Raw genomic sequence first — 19,790 nt, 5'->3', positions numbered from 1 at the left:
TTGAAAATCTTTCTAACCAGATTTCTAATAGACTAAATACAACTGTCTGTTGATTTTACCAAATAGTGCAAACCCCTCAAGTTATCAAGAGAGTACCTTATTAAAATTATACTAAATTATGTAAGGCCTGCTATTGGTTTAACCTAATATTTTTATGGTGCATTTGAGAAAACTCTCTGCCTGAAAGTGAGAAGTGCCCAAAAGAACACCTTGCCTCATATTTTGGCCTTAGGGAATCCACTAAAACTAATTTTCTAGCACAAGACATGAATGAAACAATAAAAAAGCATAAACTTAGCAATCTGAAAATGCCTCTCTTTTTGTTCTAGCATGTCTCCATGTCAAAAGCTGCTATTCTACCACTTTACCCAGTTTTATTACAATCGTGTTTAGTTCAGGAGAGACCATGAAGAGAAATCTTATTGGCCTATTTATTTTGAGAGTTTACAAATAGAAAGATTCAGCTAGTACTTAAATTTGCTTTTTGTTAGTTCTCAGATTCTACTATTCATTAAGAAAACTTTCAATGTTAAACCCAGCTCTTAGCTTACTATATTTTTTTTTTAAACAATTTTAAGGATTGTAGCTAATCAAATTTCATGAACGTTTTGATTAAAATGTACCTTTTATAATTATGGATAGTGATTTCCTAATCTTAGATATGATATATATAGTTCTAGACATTTGGGAAAAGCTAATAGTTGGGACTAGGCTAGTTAGTATATGCTGATCAAAATCTAGGATAAGTCCTTTTTAATGTTCAAACTTAGCAAAAGCTACCCTTATATCCTAGCCTATTAAAATACAGTTTTCTTCTTCATAACACTTGCCTTAGACTGGATATCCATGATAGAGTCAGTTAATGGCACAAGTTTAAAGTGTATGTATTTGATAAGGCTCTACTGTTGACCATCTGTGCATTTTAAGTTGTTAGTGTTGTCAAAGGTTAAAAAAAAGCTAATCACATGCTTATTAAGAAAATTTAGATAAATCCAATGGTGAAAAATCTAGGCTAAAAGACCAATATCCAATTGAAAAAGATTATGTAAAACTAAAAGTCTCACATCTTGTTACTAATGAGAAATTGAGAAGAATTGTAAATATTAATGAATAGCTAAGAGTCAATATAGTTGATACTAAAATTTTTCAAGATAAAACACATGAAATTATTAGTTTAATGACTTACCTCCAACAAACTCTTTTTGGAAATACCAATTATTCTCTTTTGATCTATATATCCTTTTAGTGTTTCAGATATTTCCAAATATTAACAGAAAGCTGATTGTCTACTGATTCTAAAAATATAACTTTTATTGCTTGATATTTATTCTAGAGATCACAAATATTAAATATAATTTTTCCTTTTCAATTGCCTTTCAAAACAGAGACCCCGTTTTGAATTTATAACAACAAATTACTCTGACTGGGATTAATCAAGTGGGTGGCTGGCTGCAACCGCCTTAAAGACAATAAAAATTGTCTTTATCTATTCTGTAAACTCTAATTAGCATAGGACAAGTCTCTGAAGATGAAAGTTGAAACAATCAAGGGGAGTAGGGCAGTCTTTTTAATTTTCAATGAAAATATTTTGAGAACTACATTCTTCAATGGATTTTTTTTTCAATGTAGATAAGGGGGTGAAAAATTTCAGCATAACCACAGGCAACCCTTTTGGGGAAGGGCAAGGATGTCCAATCAAGAGATCAAAAATACTTTTTAGAATATTTTCATTGAAAATGCAAATTATTCCACTGATTTTTTTTTTGAAAAAACAAAAACAAATTAGCTTTCCCCCATTCTTCACTGACTCTCTCCCCTCCCCCATTTTTTTACATTTTAGTACAGTGAACAATGAGCCATATAGTCCCACAAAGGTAAAAGTCGCCCCCCCACCTGCTCCATAGCAAATTACACACCTGTTTTCTACAGGAAATTTTTAGCTGGGGAATTTGTCAGAAATTTTATACAAAATTTTTTTTATTTGTCTTTACTGACTAAACTTAATATGTGCAATTATTCCAGAGGAAGTTTTCAGCAGGGTTAGAATTGTCTTCAGGTTTTTCTTTCATGAGGGGGGGGGTGGTAAATCTTCCTAGAGAGAAATTCTCCATTGGGGAATTTTCTGATGGAATAACTTTCCACTGGGGGCGGAGGGATTCTCAGGTTTTTTTTCAGATGGAATTGTCCACAAAAACATTTCTTGGGAGACTTTCAGCAATAATGGAATTGTCTGGGAGGAATTTCGGAAATTAAATGTGAACTTAAAGTGAAGAAACACTTCTTTACAGACCAGCGTTGAACAAAAAAAGGGTTTATTATAGTGATTGGAAGTTGTGAGACGACAGCATGTTTTGTTTTTTCCCCTCTTTCTGTGTTATTTTTTCTCTCTTTTTTTTTAAGTAGCTTAGATGAAGTTGATTTGAAGTAAGAAATCACTTTAACTGCCTTTACAAGCCCATTTGGGCTTTCCTGTAGTCGAAGGCAGTGTGTGATTTATAGTAATTTTGTTTAATAAATTATTTGTGAGCTTGAACTGAATGTTGTCCCAATTTCTAAAGAACAGCTCCTGAAACTCCAAAGTCGTTTAATTAGAAAAGAAATTTATTTTTAAGTTTGGAAGTATGTTACCATCAAGAGCAAAGTATTGAGGAGGGGGCAACCCCTAAAATATGTGATAATTTATATTGCAGTTATTTTTTACCATGGTTGCAGCTATTGCTGAGACTATGATTAACCTAACTTTTCTGCAATATGTGAGGCTAATAATAACCTTACATTGGCTTAGTAATGGCTTTGCTTTATGTGGAGACAGTCTATTATGGTATGCTGTGTAAATACTAAAACATAGTTTTGGTTAGAGGTTCAATTTCTACACCTAAGAATAAAAACATCTGTATGAGGGACTAAATCAAGTCTAAACCAATAATCGAGGCAATTCAGTAAACACAACAAAGGTCTTGGAGAATTTATTTTAATCATAAAAGATTTAGAATATATATTTTTAAGTACCATACAAAAATATTGACCTAATTAAGTCACACAATGAAAATAATCACATATAAAAATAATCTCTACATGGTCAAATCTCATAATGAACATGATCACATATAAAAATAAACCATTTATAACCAAAAAATTACAAGTAATGAAAGTACACATACATTAGAAACTAGTCTTTTATCAAATAAAAGTATGCTAAAGATAATTTTTCAGATGGAATTGTCCACTAAAACATTTCCTGGGAGATTTTCCACAAATGATGGAAGTGTCTTAGATGAATTTTAGAACTTAAATCTTAGGATTTTCTGTGAGTGAGGGGATTTTTTCATGGAAAGGAGCTGGGTGAAAATAATCAAATATAAAAAATAAACTATTCATAATCAAAAATTTACATGTAATCAAAATACACATACATGTTGCAGTGGGTGCTGCAAGAAAAGGGATTGAACAGCAATTAATCTTGGCATTTTTTCTTTAACTGATGTAAATTGTAAATCTATTTGTGTGAAAATAGATCCTAACTTTCCCAATAGGAAAATGGAAACATTGATGACAAAAAAAAAATAAATTACTGATTTAATCAAATATATTAGAAAATTGTGTCTTAATTGCCATATGTAAATACTCTGCTAAATATAAAAAAAAATGAAGTACAGGAAGTTGCAAGATTGTAGCCAAAGTAAGGTGTCTAGGAGGCAAAACCAGTTAAGAAAATTTCAATGCCAGTCTTTAAAAAAAAATAACTAATAACTTGGGCAAAAAGTTCCTCAAAATAAAATTAAACAACTCCATACTGGGACAATGTGACAAGGGCCTTAATAATTGACCAAATCATTGAATTGCTCAAATAATTGACCAAATTGACCACAGTGGAGGGTTTACCCCTTCCCCCTGGGTCCTCCAGTGCGCAACATTGAATATAAAAAAGAGAGAAAAAGAAAACCACCAGACAAAGCCAATAAACAGTGATCTTAAAATACAAAAATATAAAAGGAGTGAAATTTTAGCTATTGGTTGGGATGGGGTCAAATTTGAGGATTATGACTTGTAAAACAAGAAACAGAGTAAAAATCTGTGTCCAATGTCCTTATAAATGGCTTTGGATATGTATCAGAAAGTGATTTGGGTATGCAGCAATACTGCATGTGTTTATTACATTCAAGATTTCTACAAGATACCAAAGAAATACGTTTAGGACCTTGTCTATATATTTCTTTAGAATAAATGCAAAGCCACTGGTCATCTTCACTGCTTGACTTTGCCTGCTTGTTTTTCTTATGATTTTCTTGCAGCCACCTCATACAAGGCCATTGCATTAAAATAGGAGTTGGGGAGACAACTTCTTTTCTGGGAAGCCTTTCCACTGTCACTAGCCTCTACACTTGTACCCAAAAAAAACTTGTCCATTGGACCAACAACAGAAAGAGAAGGGGAGCTGGGCATAGCTGCAGAACTACAATGTGGCAGCACCAGAGTCCTCAAAATAGAAGTTACTTCCCTCGTTGCTGTGCTTGTTTCAGCTGTCACACACACTGCCTGGCTAGCACAATTCTCTTTGGTGTTGGCTTCAATGTTAGGTAAAGCAGTGACCATAGAACTGGCATTATGAAGAGAATTATATACATCTTGCCACATATAAAAAACTAGCATATGCTCTGTATCCCCCTTCCACCTTATAGAATTCCTCTATCTCATAAACTCAATGAGGTCACTGGGGTCAATATGATTTGCAATATAAGTTAAGAAACTATTTTTCATCAATGAAGGAGGATTTTTTACTGAGGAAGGACTCTGTTGCTGGAGAAGGTATGGGAGGGGAAAAAGATACAGTGGATGTAGTTGGGATGGGAGTAGATGATTTGATGTGTTCAATATTACTTGAGAATGAACCTTAGGAAGATGATTGGGAAAGATTCAACCTCAAAGTTGATGGGACAGGTATTGGGTCTGGGGTCGAAAATTGAGGGGGGTGAAGTGAGGGTGAATTTTGATTATTTGGAGAAACAGAGGAATCCCTTTCAATGCACTTTGTAAATTTAATATTATCTGCAACAATTGTAAAGAGCCCAGTTGCTCAGAATGCATTTTTGCAATTACTTTCTATCATTATTTTTTAAATTATTCCTGGGAGATGAGTCATGAAATTAGTTTTTTTTTTTTTTATTTCTCTTTGACAGTTACCAACTCTTTCCAATGGTGCAGTCCCATTCTCATCACAAATACCAGCCTTATATTCACTGATATGGTGTTTCCATGACCCTTTCAAGGGTCCAAAAATACAAATGTTAGCTGTTTGTAATATATGTGTTGCATTTGGAAAGAAGCACAACAGTTCAATTTTATTCTCTAAACAGAATCTGGATAATTTATTATTTATACAGGACCTGTGTCTATCTAAAGCTAAGACAACTTTGCTGTTGTTTAGTCCCTTTTCTTGAAAACATGGCATAAATACATCCTGGATATACTTTAGTAAGGCTGGGGCCTGCATCTAGATCAAGTTGGTAAAGTCTACTGCCAACTCTTGTGGAAGAGAGCTCACTAAAGTGGGGTTCATTGTTTTACCTTTAAATAGAATGAGAGATCGTGAATACCCCCCCCCCCTTTTGCATTGAATCAATGGAGGAGTTTGACCCCACTTTTTTGTTGTTTGCCTGAGATGGACAATTTGGCTAACTTTCTAAGCAAGTACTCAGGTTTTCCAGCAGCCATTTTGTTCAGTATAGTTGAAAGATCAAAAAATTATGTATTTAGGGGAGAGGGGGGCGAAACCGTACCGGGGCAAAACCGTCTGTTGGACCTCTCATCCAAAGTCTTTGAACTAATCCATTCAGAAAATCACTGCTAGATGGCATTCATGTAGCATACATTGGGCGGAAGTTTTGAATATTTGATGCCAAAGACCACTGAGCACAAAGACTACAATTTTTGGAACTGGAACTGAGATAAGAGGTAAAGAAGTTTTTATATACTCTCTGGAAATTTTGACACCTGTAGTCCTTGTTAAATATTTTTCAAGTTACTGTAGCTATAGGGTCATATGTTAGAAGAATCATAAGAGGTATGTTTCTGGTATTTTCCTTGTAATTTTCATCAATAAATGTCTGGCGGTTTCCAAAAAAAGGTAAATTTTCAAAATGGCGTCAATAAGGGGTGACTCTGGACAGTTTTTTGGGGGCAACTCCAGACACATTTCGAGGTGTCTGGTTTCACCCCATGCTGATGGAAGGATCTCCAAGTCTGGAATTGGAATTAGCTAGAGCTAGGAAATTACCAAGTATTTCAATTTTATTACATACTAGGAATAGGAATTTATTAAATTCAACTTTCAAAAAACAAAAACAATATTATGCCCCAACAGAGAGCAGAGCTCGTAATGCTGGGACAGAACAAATGCATAAAAAACACAACATCTTTTAACAAAAAAACATACAAGATAGGAGATAACAGAGGAGTTCACCCCAGCGCGAAAATACCACAACAAAATATATACTAAAATCTATTATTCATCAATCCAGACACCCGGGCAAAGAACTATTTTTGAAATGTATTTTTTCAAAGAAAATCAGCTCACAAAACTTTGGGCGTTTCTGCTAAATTAAGTTTATTTACAATATGAGGACATATAGGCTTCTCTCCATCTTTGACATTTTAGATTTTTCTTTTACTTATGGTTTGCACCTATATTCAAAAAGGGGGTGGCCCCCCAGATCCAGAATTACTGAAGCGTGCTGTGAGACAAGTCATAAATGAGAATTCATCTTTCCTATCAGCCGCAGAAGAATTTTCTTTGAAGAAGTCTACCCTTGTGGATGCTGTGAAATGCTACAAGAGTAAAATGCAAGATCTTGAAAAGGGTAGCCCAAGTGCAAACAATGATAATGATAGTTTTCAGGAGAGTTCTAAGTTCGTTTTTACTCCCAAACAAGAGAGAGAACTCACTATATACCTCGAAAACTGCTCAATATTGAACCATGAACTAGCTAAAAATGCAATAAGAAAGTTAGCCTACCAATGGGCAACAACTCTGAAGCTCAAATTCCCACCAAGTTGGGAGCTGAATGAAAGAGCAGGAGTCAACTGGTTCAAAGGATTTATGAAGCGTAACGCCAGTTTGTCTATTAGAAAGCTGGAAAACACAAGCCAGGCTTGTGCTGCTGGCTTCAATGCCACTGTAATTGGTGCCTTCTTCCGTAATCTTCAGGGACTGTATAGCAAGTTCCATTTTCCTCCTGGTAGGATTTGGAACTGCGATGAAACAGGAGTGCCCAAAGTTCTTCAGGCTCCAAAGGTGATTGCTAAAAAGGGGGCAAAACAGGTGGCACAGATTGTGTCAGCTGAAAGAGGAGAAAATACCACAATGCTGTGCTTTGTGTCTGCAACTGGTCAGACTATTCCACCAGTGTATGTTTTTCCAAGAGTCAAGGTTCCCAAGAGAATGTATCATGATGGACCACCAGGATGCATTGGCTTAGCCCTTTGCAGTGGATAGATGACCTTGCAGAATTTCCTTTGTTCATTGCAGCACTTCCAGAAAGAAGTTAAACCCAGCAAAGAGGGTCCTGTTTTGCTCTTGTTTGACAATCATGAAAGCCATACTTCAATTGAAGTAGTTTCCTTGTGCAAAGATAATGGTATTCATCTTCTGACCTTTCCTCCCCATTGCTCTCATTCCATCCATCCTTTTTGGCTTAGATGTTTTGGCTTATGCACCATTCAAACATGCCACCAGGGAGTCCTTTGACACTTGGTTGCAGATAAATCCAGGTTGGAGGATTTCAATACTCAAAATAGCAAAGTTGTGCAAGCAGCCCTATCTAGAAAAGCTGAACCCTCATAACATCACAGCTGGTTTCAAAAAGGCAGGAATTTGGCCTTTGAATCCGAATGTCTTCACAGAAGCCAATTTTCTACCAGCTGAAGTGACAAACCGCCCTGACCCAGCAGAACAGAATCACACAGATTCTACTAAGGATGATCCTCACCCTGGTTCAGTTCATTCGTCTGCTCCTGTCTTGGTGGATCAACCAAAGGACACACCAAACCTGCCTATAACTCCTGAAAGCATAAGACCATATCCAAAAGCAAGAATGCAAATGGGTTCCTGCAAAAAGCACAAGATAGGGAAAATTAGGATTTTGACAGATACTCCAGAGAAGGAATCCCTTGAAGCAGAGGCTCAGGCAAAGCTTGACAAGAAAACCAAAAAAAGGGTTCCTAAATGTAAACAAGATGAGTCCTTGAAATCAGAGTCATTGAAGAAGTCCAAGGTTTCATCCATTGACAAGGAGGCTGAAGATAGCATTTCAGACAAAGATATGCAACTAATAGACGATTTGGATGATGAGTCTTTGCACATTGGAAGTGTCAGTGAACTTCAGACTAACAAAGAATTTTCTCCAGAAAATTTTGTGCTTGTGAGGTTTATGATGGGAAAGAAACCAAACTCTGCTGTTTAGTATGTTGGTCAGATTGAAGAAGTGAGTGGCAGATTAGCTAAAATAAACTACCTCTGCAAATCAAGTGAAAAGTTCATCTTCCCAGAATGTCCTGATTTTGATGATATAATTATGAGGTTGCCTACTCCTTTTACTGCAGGAGGGACAGGACAAGTAGTCAAAGGCCTTGCATTTGGGTGTGACTTGTCTCACTATGCCATAAAATAATGATGTGAAATGCCTTTTGAGTTCTATTGATATTCCAGTTAATTCTGCTACTTTTATATTTTCTGAATACACTGTTTGAATCATTAACTATAGATGTCCAAAAATGCCCCTTACATGTCCAAAGCCACCCCACGGTAGGGGTGACTTCAGACACTTTAAGAGGTAATATGTTTTAGGGTCTCACTGAGAAACACCTTGATGGAAGACATTGAAAAAAATTTCTAAGAGAGATGAATAAATAAGCTTTCTGTACATGTAAGAACAAAGTTTGTTTCTTTAGAAGAACATCTTATAGGGTCAAAGACCTAAAACCATATGGTTTCACCCCCCTCTCCCCTAGATGTAAAATACCCCCTCCCCCACATTCTGTGGGGAGAGGCCTGTAAGTTATGAAATTTGCCCATTGTTTGCATATAGTATTTGTTATTTGGAAATGTCAACATATCTGGTCGGGATTTGAAATAAGTGCTCTGAGACATGAGTTCCTTCTAAATATTGAATTTCATTAAGATCTGGTCACCTGTTCTTAAGCTAAAAATACCTCAATTTTTCTGAGTTAACACCCTCCCCTCCCAACTCCCCCAAAGAGAGCAGACCCATTCCAATTATGTCAATCATGTATCTAGAACTTGTGCTTATTCTTACCATAAAATTTTTGATGGTACCTGGGGAAAAATCATTTTGGGTTGGGATGAGAGTAGCCTAGCCTACTAGTAAAATTTGCCTGTGTTATTCTTGTGGATATTATTTTGTGCTATAATACTGGCTTTTCAACACTAAAGTACTGTAATTCTGTATTTAGCTCATTAGAAGAAAATGCCTTTTTGTCTACAATTGTTGATTTCTTTGAAAATACTGCTGAATTTATAAATCAAAATAAAAAGAGATATAAGCTTGCCTTAGTTTCTGTAATGACAGGTTGCAACTTACCTTCAATATTTATTTGCATTGCCACTTACCCACATTTTGTATTTCTAATTAGCTTAAGTAGACTATTTTTGTACTAATTTTCTTTCATTTAATGATGTCTTTCACCAAGATGGCTGATACAAGGTGAGGATCTTGTTACTACACTTTCATTGTGTCATGCTCTAGTAGAATAGGGGCAGTCCAAAAACATGTCTTTATTTTGCCAGAATGTCAAATAAAAGTGATACAGTAGAGGTTTAACAGTGATTTAGCTTTTGAGGTGAGTATTAGTTGTCAGGGCAATCTTTTGCTAGAAAATTAGCTTTAGTGGATTTCCCAAAAGCTAAAATATGAGGCAAGGTGTTCTTTTGGGTACTTTTTACTTTAAAAAGGAGAGTTTTGTCAAACACACTATAAAAATATTAGGTTAAAACCAATAGCAGGCCTAATTTAATTCTTAGATGATTTAATAAGGTACCTGAGGGATTTGAAATATTTAGTAAAAATAAGCATACATATTCATATTATGTCAGGAAAGCCACTATTCTGTAAGGCTATGTAACTAGGCTATTTTTTTCTTTCAAGGCCTATCTAATCACAGATTTACTGTTAAGTTCTCTAGCATAGTTTTGACAAGACGAGTACCAAAGAGAGAGATTAAAACTGAAGAACAAAATCAAACTCATTTAACTTGTAGCAGAAAATCAAAATCTTTAAATTAGCCTAGCCTACTTTGCTTACTTCCCAGAAATTAATGTGTTATTTTCTTCTTCTGTTTCTTCATCAAAGGTCGGAAAGATCAGTTAAAAGCGTTTTCAATTCTAACTATTTGCCGCCGTCTGTACAAAACTGCTAGTTAACGGTTTTCCCAACAACTGTATTTCCGCCATCCAAATAACAACTGTTAACTAAAATTGTTAAAGAATTTTTCTAACAAATTGGAACAGTTTTGGAGATAACTGTAAGACTATTATATTTTTTAGTGTTCAAAATCAGTTAAAGTAGCATCTAGAATGGCTAATTCTATGCTTGTAATTTTAATAGAGAATACAGATTGGAGACAAAACTTTAACCAATAATTTGGAGACAAATCTTTTTCGGCTATTTTAACTTAACAAAAGTATTCACCAATTTTGCTGTCTTTAAGATGTCTTTGGCCCACAAAATCCCTATAACTTTCAAATGTAATTTTTAGCCTCGTAGTTTTGAATGTCCCGCCCAATTTTTTATTTTTGCGAATTGTGAGCAAACAACGTTGTTTCTGCAATCCAAAGGACAACTGTTTGCAAACAAAATGATCAAACAACTGGATGGCTGAAAAAATCCTCAGAGCACATTGATAGAGAGGTCAGTACTGGTGATACTTCTTACATTTAGCATTAGTCTTAGCATATACTTTGTTTACTACTTTGAGACTTTTTTGGCCCCACAAACAATCACTAAAATTTTCAAACCGATTGACAACTTGATTTCCAATTTTGTTGGTTTTGAAGTTTCTTGCTAAGTTTTGTGTTTCCGCGAGCTGTTTGGAGACACATTTTGATAGCTAGTAATTTTGTTTCTGTTGTTCTGACAAAAAAATGGACTTTATTTTCCGCCATCCAATTGCTTGCAACCAGTTTTGTTAGAATGGTGGAAAGAGAATCGTTTTCAAACAAATACTGTTAGCTAACAGTCCGCGGAAACAGGGTGAAATGTTCGAAATAAAAGCTTGAAAATACGAGGATTGTTTGTTTGTCAAAAAAGCCTTCAAGGCGCCAAAAAACAATATAGTGAACATATTGGTCAAATCAGAATAGGCAAATTTATTTTTGTCTTTAGTTTATTTGGATATGGTTTTCTCCCATTCCTCAAAATTTTTGTCAAGAAATGTTAGCAGTGCTATTTCTCTATTAAAACTATAAGCATAGTAAGTACCCTTTTTGTTTTGCTGAATTTTCCGATTTTGATTAATGCACTTTAATTTCTCTAATATATATCTCCAACGATGATTTGATAGACAATCCATCAAAAAGAGAAATAGCAACGATGAAATTCCTATGAAAAATAGCAATCACATTACTGAGTTACAATTGCCTTTATATGATCTTTAAATTTTCAAGCGCAACAAGTTATTACCATTCTTAAGCATTCTTAACAAGTTATTACCATTCTTAAATTACAATTTCAGAGACACTCGAGAGCTTATGGAAAGGTTTATTCCAAATAAATTACTTTGCTTTCAGCTTTGGTTAATTTTGTGGTTTTATCCGTTTTAAATATGAGGCCTTTTCAACTCACAGTCTAGGTTCTTAAAAAGTAGTTCAGGACTAACTTTAGGACAAGTAGACCTTTTTTGCTGAGACCAAATTGGATTGTAAATTCTTAATTGGGTTGGAAAATATGATTGGGCTTATAACGTTTTTAAGTGCAACTAATACAGATAGTGGATATTGTCTTTCGCCTTTGGAGCCTTCTCTTTGACCTTCAACATGGAAATATTATCATCCATGATACACGTTCCAAGTCATCAGGGTATACACTATAATAAAATTCCTGATTTGTTGGCAAATTCTACAGTGGAAACATCCATTTCTATGGCACCCTACATAACACAACCCGACATAGAATGCCTCAAAAAAGGTCCATACTTCCTATTCTCATCTTCCCTTTTCGGGCAACTAATGTTCTTTATTTCAGAATAAAGAGTAATTCTCTGGTTTTATGAAAGGAAAAATATAATTGGAATAAAAGGGACGACCCACACTGCAGATTTTGTTTAAAAGTGCCTGCGACTTTACAACGCATAATTTTTTAATGCTACAGCAAAGCTTACCTGGCAGCAAACAAAGAAATTCCCCCAAGATAACCATAATAAAGTTTTCACAGCAGCTAAGTGACCTTATCATATTGGTTCAACTAACATATGGTTCAACTAACAGTTATTTTTAGTTGACTAATCATCGATCTTTTGAACATCTTATGCAGATTATTTTATTTTACAGAACGGCAATGAGAAATTTATGACATCAAAGGCTTCTAGATAGAAAATGTGAAATATACAAAGAAATCATAGGTTTTATCACCAGAATAGTTCTTTGGCTGTATTTGTGGTCATTTATAAAAGTGTACCCCCTTTTATAGATCAAGCATTAAATTGTTCAACGTGAAGATAAATTATTCAGCTATTCTATCGTCTTCGGGGAGAATTCACGCATGTGCGGAAAGTCTGATCTTTTTACGGCAATCCTGTCCACAAATTAGGCGGAAAATATTGAACCATAAGGACACTCAAAATGGGACGAAGCTTGAAATTTCTTTTTTAAACAAGGGTTTTTGCAAGGAATTTAATGATAATAAACTATGACAGCCTTTTTAAGCATCAACCATGACAGGTAATTTTCTTATTGGTTCTATATTTTGAAAATGCAACCTGTATGATATCAGCAAGATTTTAATGCATGATCAAGACTTTTTCTGAATGTAAAAAATAGTTGTACAAGCTTTTACAATCTCGTAAGTCACGATTGATCAAGGGTAAAAGATCCAAAGCACTTTTCTTGTGCCTCATTTGAGCTGTAGCCTAGATCTATTCATGAGGATTTCGATTTTACTAGCCTAGCCTACATAAAGGTTGTCAAATGTCAGTGACCTTTGTATGTCAAAGAAGTTGAGGTTGGTTATAGTAACTCATAATGAAAGTAGATGTTAAGTAGAGATGTATGCAGAATGTGTTAGCTCCAAGTATTTTGAGTATTATGAAGTAAAAGTTGATTGATAAATATGTTTCATTTTCAAGAGGCCCTAATCAGGCTGAATCATGAGTGTTAATAATAAATTACTACAATGAAAACAAATTTACAGGAATATAAAAAGAGCAAGAAATCCCTCAAGAATGAAATCACAGCAAAACTGAAATATTAGTTTCAGGATTTCCAAAAATGATATCAGTTTTGCTGCAAAGCATCATTTTTAGTAAAGCACCAATTATGCAGTAGGTTTTAGACTTTTACAGTTATTTGGATTCTCTTGCACAATTTGTCTACCTAGATACATAGCTCTGTGAAAAGGCATCTTGAAATAAATTATTTACAACCAAAACTGTTAAGAAAAGCTTATTTCAAACATTGAATAAAGACAACAGGTGCAAAAACTGCAAGTATTTTATTTCAGTTGTATTTTTCAGTTACTATGTTGACAAATATCATGTCTAAATTTATTTTATTTTATTAATGTTAAACTGAATATTTGATTTATAATAATGTCAGCTGCTGAAAAGCAAAGCACCAATGACAGTAGGCTATGGAATTTTTTAGTTAGGGAAGGAAGGTAGTACCCACATTCTTCTTTGAATTGATTTTTGTTTGTTTCAATGTTGATTCACATATCTAATTAAAGCTTTATTCTTTTTATGGTTTATTTATTCATTTGTTTTAGTACATGTTGTATATTAGTACATGTTGTATGCTTGCTATGATTGTTTTTTAGCTTCTGTTTGTTTTGGGCTTCATTTATGCTACAACAGTAAAATATTTGTGTTTGTTTTAAGCTTGATTTGCATGTTCAATTTAAGCTGTACTCGTTTTGATATTTATTTATTGATTTAAATTAATACAACAAAAGAATAGAAACAAAAGCAATACAAAAACAGAAGAATAGAACAATTAAAATAATGCAAGAAGAGATAAGAAAACAAGAAACAGTATTTTTATAAGAAAAACCAAAAACAATTGACCACACCCCTCTCAAAAAATCCAAATCTATTTAAGCTACTCCAACCAAATCCAGGTAACAAGAGTCTAGCCTAGTTATATTTTAATTAGTTTTAGTTTTGATGACAAATAATTCTGATTTTCACCTTTTTCACTAAATTTGTCATGAACAGTCTTGGGAAGAAACAAGGTCAAGCAAAATATTTGATATACAATGATGTCAACTGCTGAAAGGCAATCAGTTCAAAATTTGATTTTACTATAATTTCATTTTTATTTTCAATTTAGCAAGAAGTACATAAGAAAATGTTTGTAATAAAGTGTCATTTTCAGTAAAGCACCAATGATGCAGTAGTTTTTAGACTTTTACTCTAGGGAAGGAGGCAGTACCCATGCTCTTCTTTGAATTGATTTTGTTTCTTACTGATTCACATATTTTAATTAAAGCTTTATTCATTTCAATGTTTATTTATTCATTTATATTAACACATGTGCTAAGTTTGCTTGCTATAATTGTTTATTTAGTTTCTGTTCATTTTGGGTTTCATTTATGCTATAATAGTAAAATATTCTTGTTTGTTTTAAGCTTGATTTGCATGTTCGATTTTAGCTGAATTTGTTTTAAGATTTTTCATTCATTTATATTAGTACAAAAAAAGAATAAAAACAAAAGCAATACAAAACCAGAAGAATAGAACAACAAGAACAGTACAAGAAGAGATAAAAAAACTAGAAACAATATTTTTTTAAAAGAAAACCAAAAACAATTGACCTCCCTCCCCCTCCCACACAAAAAAGCAAACCAAATTGGTTTAGGCTACTCCAACCCCATCCAAGTAATCAGAGTCCAGGCTAATGCAGGTTAGTTTTATTGACAACCAATTCTAATTTTCCCCTTCTCTTCTTCACTTGATTAGTTGCAATTCCTTTTTTCTTATTGTTAGACGTTTCTGTTCTTTTCTGGTTTTTACTGGCATTGAGCATGCTTTGTCTGACGTATCTAAAGATGTTAATGGTCTTTTTTTTGTATTTCCTTGTCCTTTTACGGTGACCACTGTTTACCCTACCACCCGAAAATGTACCCCGCAGAAAATAACCACCCACAGAAAGTACCCCCCCCCCACCCTGGAAAATATTGCTCCCATGCTGCTGTTTGGTCTCCAATTCCTTTGGAAAAAAAGACTAGAAAAATCTATTTCTGATCTAATGAGCACACTCCTAAGTTTATTTTACCTTAAGATAGAGGTGTGGATAAGGAAGGGGCAATCTTCCTCCTGTACAGAATAAATTCTGCTCATTTTAGAGTTTAATGTTATTCTCTACTTTCATAATAACAGCTTGGACCAGAAATATACCCAGAATCATAAGAGAGTAGACATCAATTTCACATTTTTGATGCGTTTTTAAAAGTTTCTTTTGTATCCCCCCCAAAAAAAAATCTTTGCTGGAAAATACCTTTTTGCTGGGAAACTTTTCACAAAAAGGATTACTGGCATGATCAAACAGTTTGTGGTAATGAACTGTAGTAAGGAGCGACCTGGCTCAATAGTAACCAAAAATCCAAAATAAGAATTTTGATACCAATAGCTACATCAAAAGAATTATATTTTAATGCTGATTTTAAATATATAAGTTTCATCAAGTTTAGTCTTACCAATCAAAAGTTACGAGCCTGAGAAAATTTGTGTTTTTTTTAGAAAATAGGTGGAAACACCCCCTAAAAGTCATAGAATCTTAACGAAAATCACACCATCAGATCCAGTATCAAAGAGAACCCTACTGTAGAAGTTTCAAGCTCCTATCTACAAAAATGTGGAATTTTGTATTTTTTGTCAGAAGGCAGATCATGGATGCGTGTTTATTTGTTTGTTTGTTTGTTGTTTTTTTTGTTTTTGTTTTTTTTTACCAGAGGTGATCGTATCGACCCAGTTGTCCTAGAATGTTGCAAGAGGGCTCATTCTAACGAAAATGAAAAGTTCTAGAGCCCTTTTTAAGTTACAAAAAAATTGGAGGGCACCTAGGCCCCCTCCCACGCTAGTTATTTTCCCAAAGTCAACGGATCAAAATTCTGAGATAGCCATTTTATTCAGCGTAGTCGAAAAACCTTATAACTATGTCTTTGGTGACGACTTACTCCCCCCACAGTCCCCATGGGAGGGGCAACAAGCTACAAACTTTGACCAGTGCTTACATATAGTAATGGTTATTGGGAAGTGTACAGGCGTTTTCAGGAGGATTTTTTTGGTTGGGGGGAGGGGTTGAGAAGAGGGGGATATACTGGGGGAACTTTTCATCGAGAATTTGTCACGGGGAAGAAAATTTCCATGAAGGGAGCGCAGGATTTACTAGCATTATTTAAAAACAACAATGAAAAAATAAATATGATAAAGTTTTTTCAGCTGGAAGTAAGGAACAGCATTAAAACTTAAAACAAACAGAAATTATTACCCATATGAGGGGCTAACCTCCTCCTAATGCCTCGCTCTTTACGCTAAAGTATTTTTAGTAATTTCAACTATTTATTCTACGGCTTTTGTGATTCAGGGGTCATTCTTAATAAATTGGGACAAAATTTAAGCTTTAGTGTAAAGAGCGAGGTACTGACGAGGGAGCGAACCCCCTCATATATGTAATAAAAACATGAGAATACAAAAGTTCTTTACGTAAGCTAATTTATAAGTTACGTTTATCTTTTACTAATAAAAAGATTCGCAAAAAATTAAAAGTTCTAGTTGCCTTTTTAATTAACCAAAAAATCGGAGGGCAACTAGACTTCCTCCCCCGCTCTTTTTGTTCTCAAAATCATTCGATCAAAATTATGAGAAAGCCATTTAGCCAAAAAAAAAAAAAATGCAAATCTCGTTTTAATTATTCCTCTGCGGAGAGCCAAAATCAAAACATGCATTGATTCAATAACGTTCAGAAATTAAATAAAAAAAACAAGTTTTTTTTTAACTGAAAAGGAGCGACATTAAAACTTAAAACGAACGGAAATTACTTCGTATATGAAAGAGGCTACTTCCTCATCAACGCCCCGCTCTTTACGCTAAAATTTTTTACTGTTTTAAAAAGAAGAATTGAGAGAAAGAGCCAAACTTTAGCGTAAAGAGCGGGGCGTTGATGAGGAAGCAGCCTCTTTCATATAAGAAGTAATTTCTGTTCGTTTTAAGTTTTAATGTTGCTCCTTACTTTCGGTTAAAAAACTTTTTTTATTATTTAATTTTAAAAACAATCAGAAATTAGTCTTTTTCAAATGAAAGTGTGCAAGAAACATTTTTCCCCTGAAATTGTCTGCAAGAAAGTTTCTGGGTGGAATTTTCAGCTAGAATGGAATTGTCTTGAGGGATTTTGCCTTGGGGGGGTATTTTTGGTGAAAAGAGCTTTCCACGGTGGAATTTTCCATGGGGGGGGATTTTTCATGGAGGAGAGCCAGATTTCCCAGTATTGTTTGAGAATGAATAGAAATAAAAAAAAAAGTTTTTTTTAGCTGAAAGTAGGCTAAGGAGCCTACTGGACAGAAATTATTACGCATACTTTAGTATATAGTATGCGTATATAATTTAGTTTACAGTATATGTATACTTGTAATTAATCGTAAGTTTTGATTTTTTGTCCCAATTATTTAAGAGCAGCTCCTGGAATAGAATGGCTGTTTAACAAGAATAATAAGCTTTTTTTAAATTTCCAATAATTAGTTAGATTGTCGGTGGGCTGCAGAGTGGGGACAGGGGAAGGTGCCTGAAACCACCTTGAGGAAGTCGGATTTTCCAGCATGCTCTGATTACAATCAAAAATTAAAATTTAGAAAAATAAGTTATTTCAACTAAAATCACTGTAAAACATTGGAAAAAAGGACAAATTAGTCCATATTTGAGTGAGGATGCACCCTTCTAAATCCCTCGGTCTTTAAACTAAAGTCTCTATTGCTTTGTCAAAGCTTTTATTCTAAATTAGCGACGCTAATGTTTGCGAAGTGTTTCTTAAAGAATTGAGAAAAGAAGTCAAATTTAGAGGGGGTTAGTAAGGGGAAGCCCCCTTATATGTGGGGAAATTTTATATATTTAAAGTTTTAATACGGGTCCTTACTTTTAGTTAAAAAACTTGCTTTTTTCTCTTAAAGTTTCAAAAAATTAACTTGTTAATTTCATAATTGTTACTGTATTGAATATTAAAAATATTTCAATAACAACTTTGTATCCCAATCCTTTACGAGAAACAAGTGAAACACAAGGTTCGTTAAATTCGACTAATAAGCTTTTTGAAAATTCTAAATAATGTTAGCGCGAAGAGCGGGGCATTATGGAGGGTGTATCCTCCTCGTGGTTCTAGGCGTTACCATCCCGTGGAAAATAACCCCCACTAGAAACCCTCCCCCCCCTTGGAAAATATGCCTTTCCAAATTAGAGAATTTTATTTGAGTTTTGTTTTATCCATGAGGGGAAGGAATTATGGTACTTATGTATTATGCGCCACTTCACTCAAATTTACGCTGTGTAAAACTCGAGAACAAGCCGGCGTCTTCGTTAATTTCTTTCAGCATAGCGCGAGACAAGACAAAGATAAGTGACAGAATAGATGGAAAATATATAATTTGGGCTGTATATTTACACATAAAGGGGGAGGGTAAAGTATTTGGACAGTTTGAAGTCAGAAAACAATGCTTACTTCGTAATATGCAGAATAAATGTACCTAATACACCTTGCATGCAGACCCGCTATACTTTACCCCCCCCCCCCCTAAAGTACGAATACATAGTCCAAATTTGTCAATGGCTTCAGGCGGTTTGGTGCTGTGATGAGTAGTTAGTAGTAGTAGTAGTAGTAGTAGTAGTAGTAGTAGTAGCATTGAATATTATAAATATTTTAATAACAAATGCTAATTTATTGAAAATATCAGTGCCGGCCTGAAAGTATTACGGTTTCTGCCAATTTTTCATGTATGGATGTTCCAGCAGAATTATCTGGGGGCTGTTTTCCGCGTGTTTTGATTTCTTGGGAATAATTTCCACGGAAGGGGATATTTCTGGAGTGACCGAGAAACTGATTCGAGATTAAACTTTATTTCAATGAAAGAATGCCAAAGAGAATTTTTCAGGCTGAATCGTCCGCAAGCAATTTTACAGGGAGGGGAATTCTCAACAAGGGTGGAACTGCCTGGAGGGAATTTGACTGGGGGAAGGTTTACTTTATTTTGGATGGACTTCCACCGAAGGAGATTTCAAAGAGCGAGGTGTTGAGGAGGGAACAGCATCTTTTATATACGGAATAATTTCGGTTCGATTTAAGTTTAGTGTCGTTCCCTACTTTCACCTCAAAAGCCTGTTTTTTTTTTATTTAATTCAAAAAAGAAAAACCTATTGCCTATTGCTTACACATAACATTTGTTATTGGGCAGTAAACAGACATTTTTCAAGAGTCGAATTTTCTCTGGGTGAATTTTCAGTGGTGGGATGTGGGGGATACCCCTTCTTAAATACTTCGCTCTTTATGCTAAAGTATGATTTGTTTCCTAATCCTTTACGAA

The 19,790-nt window shown here is 34.5% G+C and overlaps 2 protein-coding genes across 5 annotated transcripts in view; one reads left to right on the top strand and one right to left on the bottom strand.

Annotated features, from left to right (window-relative positions):
* Positions 1–10,411, bottom strand: part of LOC136033794 (alanine--tRNA ligase, cytoplasmic-like) — an 89,012-nt gene extending 78,601 nt beyond the window's left edge. Inside the window, exon 1 of the mRNA XM_065714704.1 lies at positions 10,317–10,411. The gene's annotated coding sequence lies outside the window, so the exon portion shown is untranslated. The remainder of the gene's footprint in view (positions 1–10,316) is intronic.
* A 2,399-nt stretch (positions 10,412–12,810) lies between these two features.
* The window catches only part of LOC136033792 (sodium bicarbonate cotransporter 3-like), a 120,897-nt gene continuing 113,917 nt past the window's right edge, over positions 12,811–19,790 (top strand). For all 4 annotated transcript variants that reach the window (XM_065714701.1, XM_065714695.1, XM_065714699.1 and 1 more), the window contains exon 1: positions 12,811–12,949. In XM_065714701.1, coding sequence (XP_065570773.1) covers positions 12,918–12,949 — 32 coding nt within the window. In that variant the 5' untranslated portion in view covers positions 12,811–12,917. The remainder of the gene's footprint in view (positions 12,950–19,790) is intronic.

The sequence above is a fragment of the Artemia franciscana genome, chromosome 12 (genome assembly GCF_032884065.1).
Source record: "Artemia franciscana chromosome 12, ASM3288406v1, whole genome shotgun sequence".
NCBI lineage: Eukaryota > Metazoa > Arthropoda > Branchiopoda > Anostraca > Artemiidae > Artemia > Artemia franciscana.
The sequence above is the reverse complement of the archived record's forward strand: the minus strand, read 5'-3'. Positions and strand labels throughout refer to the sequence as shown.